At 33.5% G+C, this 3,550-nt stretch overlaps 1 protein-coding gene across 1 annotated transcript; it reads right to left on the bottom strand.

Annotated features, from left to right (window-relative positions):
- Window positions 1-644: 644 nt before the first annotated feature.
- On the bottom strand, window positions 645-3,190 carry LOC115883476 (zinc finger BED domain-containing protein 4-like). Its single transcript, XM_030901840.1, has 3 exons — window positions 2,631-3,190; window positions 2,313-2,521; window positions 645-2,242 (listed from the first exon to the last, which is right to left on the bottom strand). The coding sequence occupies exons 1-3, from the start codon at window positions 2,894-2,896 to the stop codon at window positions 669-671; spliced, it is 2,049 nt and encodes a 682-aa protein (XP_030757700.1). The 5' UTR covers window positions 2,897-3,190; the 3' UTR covers window positions 645-668.
- Window positions 3,191-3,550: the final 360 nt, after the last annotated feature.

The raw sequence follows: 3,550 nt of genomic DNA, 5'->3' as shown, positions 1-3,550 counted from the left end.
AGTAGGGACGCGATATCGTTTGAAAAGTATCGATACTTGGTATCGAATAAGTATTGTATAAATAGTATCGATGCCTACTAAGTATCGAAAAGAAAGTATTGATACCTACTAGTATCGAAAAAATATCGATTCCACAATACCAACATGCCATCTATGGATACCATACAAAAAAAGTAAAGTGTAAACATGGTGTAAACCAGTTAATTATTCTATGGTTTAAACACGTTTTGTGTAAACATTGTTTTCTCCATTGAAATTTGAAATTTTTGTTTCTTAAGCCCCGTTCTCAGAACTTGGTCTGTGCTCAGAACTGCGACTGTCGACAGCGACACTCGCTGTTCTGAGAACGGGGCTTTAATCATGTACTAATTCTTTTGATAATCTGCATTGTCCAAAAAAAAAATAACAACCATTGGATTGAGAATAAAAGAGTTGAAGCAATTTTTTATTTTTCCCTTGCTAAACAAAAACTTACACTTTGTTTATTGAAAAGTTTTTATTTTGAGTAATATTTACTTTTATATGTATTATGCAAAAGACGTTATCTATTAGGTTTAGAAGAAAATATGCACCGTAAAAAGATAGAATGGGTACAATCAACAATGAAATAAAAAATGTTTCTTAATTTAAAAATAAAACACATGTTAACATTTATATTTATTGATTTATTAAAGGAACCATTCATCTTCACTGCAATCTGCTAGAAATAACAGTTTTTCTAACAGATTACTAGACAGACGATTTCTGTCTTGCGTGACCGTACCACCAGCTTTAGAAAAAAGCCTTTCAGATGGTACTGATGTTCCAACAATACAAAAATGTGAAACGGCAATGTTGTAGAGACCAGGAAAGACATTTTTCACTTCCTCCCAGTAGGACATTGGATCTGAATTAAGGGGCATTACAGGATTAGATAAATAAACTGTCAGCTCATCATTTATTTTTGAAGAAGTCTGCTGACTTTTTTGATTTTGGGCATGTGCCAGTGTTTTGTGGTAATCCCAAAAATCATATTTTTCTTGATCTTGCATATTGGGTGATCCTTGTTTTGATGAATCAGATCTATCTGACTCACTGAAGGTTTGTTGGCTAGCAATTGTTTTTCTAATGTACTCAATTGTTTTGGAACAACCAAGCGGGTCTTCAAAGTGTATTCTTTTAAATCTTGGATCGAGTATACATGACACTGATAAAAAATAATTGTACTCCATCTTACCAAATCTTTTATTTATTTCATCAATCAATTTTGATTTAAGTGTATTAAGTGTATTCACAATATCCAACTCTGTAGTCATCTTTCTTAACTGGTTTTTTAAACAGTTCACCATAGGTATTATTTTCGATATTGTTATGTAGAATTCCCCTGAAGCCTCTCTAGTGACAAATTCCAAGGGTTCTAATACAATTTGAATTTGTCTAGCCAAATCTAACTCCGTGGCTGTTAACATTGGCGGAGCTGTTATGTCATTTATAATAATTTGATTGACAGTTGTAGCTAGTTCCGAAAATCTTTTCAGCATATAAAATGTTGAATTCCATCTCGTATGTACGTCAAGAATCAGTTTTTTTGTTGTTCCTTCGGAGGCTTCATTGTCAAGTTGTATCTTCCTTAATTTATCACTAACTGTCACACTTCTCTTAGCCCACTTGACAATGTCTCTCACTTTACCCAAAATTGGCAAAATTAAGGTATCTTTAGTTATTACCTCAGCTATTAAATTTACTGTATGGGCAAAGCAAGGCATGTGTTTGTTTCGTCCAAATGTTTTTGCAACAGCACTTACTACATTTGCGCCATTGTCTGTTACTACACCAACAATCTGTTGTTTGTTAATTTTCCAATAGTTTAAAATATCCTCTAATTGTTCACTAATGTTGTCACTCGTGTGCCGTTCAAATAATTGTCTAGTGGCTAGAGTGACAGATGACAATTTTACTCCTGTTAAAAAGTGTGCTGTGACACCAAGAAAACTTTTGGTTTGCATTGTTTCAGTCCACATGTCAAACGTGAGACAAATATATGTAATTTTACTCAGGCGTTCCTCATATATAGATTTCATGATATCATATTTTATAGCTAATTTCGCTTTGAATGTGTCAGGATGAGGAATTTTATATGAGGGACATAATTCATGCATTAGTTTCCTAAACCCTGCACCAGTTACTGAATTAAAAGGCCTGCTGTCTTTACAAATAAAGTAGAGGATACACTGTGTAATGGCAGCATGCTTTGTCCCTCCCTCTGTAACAAAAATAAAAAACACTATATATACGTTATAGTTACGTATGTATACTAACTTTATATATTTTACCTTTATATGATGTAATTTTCTTTAAGGCATCTTTAATGCTAGGTGTAAATGAATGAAGAGTAGGATCAGGTGTTTTTGAAGAGCCAATATTTTTGTTCGCCGTATTATCCTTATCCATTTGAGTGGTTAGTTCACCCGTTCCAGAATCTCCAAGGGGATGGTCAACAGCACTCGAAATTGAAGTTGTTACCCACGTAGATAAAGATGACCTGTAAAGGTTGTATTTCTTATAATCTAGTTTTCTTTACAAATGCAAATTCTTTATAACACAAAAATATTGATTTTTTGTATACCTGATTTTTTAATAAAAAAACATACCTTAAGCGCTTAGAGCTACTGGGACTACCGGGAGTACTGCTAGGACCAGCTATTACATCAGACTCTGACAGTCCTGTTTCACTCTCACTATCAATAATTATTGAACTTGAACTAGCGTTACTGCTACCACGATGTTGTTTTAAATGTTTGGCTAAATTAGAAGTATTGCCACTTGTTTTTATATGCTTAAAGCATATTTTACACGCAGCAGTAACACTATCTAATTTGGTAAAACTTTGCCAAATTTTACTTCTTGGTGGAGACATATTCTAGATTCTCTTAATATTTAACAATTAAAAGCTGGCAATGGTCACAAAACACTCTTGAAACACAACCAGGAAAAAAAACACAATGAGAAAAAAAATCAGGAAAACCATGGAAAACTTTGCACCTCTGCAGAACGAAAAACAAAATGTAAAACCAGAGTACGTAGACCGCCGAGTAGCGACAGAAACCGTCGGCTCTTTTGATGTGGTGGGACCAAATTTTCTTTCTCTCTCTTATCACGTGCTTGACAGATAACCTACATATTTAACTGCTCAACTTATGAAGTGGTCCTATAAACGTGGTATACACTGCTCACAATTTGAAGTGGAATTAATTATGAAGTTTTATACATATTTTTTCTGTTTTGTTTTATCCTTATTTCTAAATTTGAATGTATAAAATATCTTACAGCTAATAAATAATTAAAAAAAACATTCGTTGCCTGAGGTATACTTCAAATAAAGTATATAGAGATATTTGATAAATGGCAACAGTGGCAACTTCGCTTCTTCATATGACAGATAACCTACATATTTCGCGCAGCCGCAAAGAAAATTGAAAACGGGACTGTCGCTACTCGGCGGTTTGTTTACTCTGGTAAAACGATATAAAGAATATAAAGTCAATTGTCAATGCCAATGCCTAGAACATTA

The sequence above is a fragment of the Sitophilus oryzae genome, unplaced genomic scaffold (genome assembly GCF_002938485.1).
Source record: "Sitophilus oryzae breed Bouriz unplaced genomic scaffold, Soryzae_2.0 scaffold_1910_pilon_pilon, whole genome shotgun sequence".
NCBI lineage: Eukaryota > Metazoa > Arthropoda > Insecta > Coleoptera > Curculionidae > Sitophilus > Sitophilus oryzae.
The sequence above is the reverse complement of the archived record's forward strand: the minus strand, read 5'-3'. Positions and strand labels throughout refer to the sequence as shown.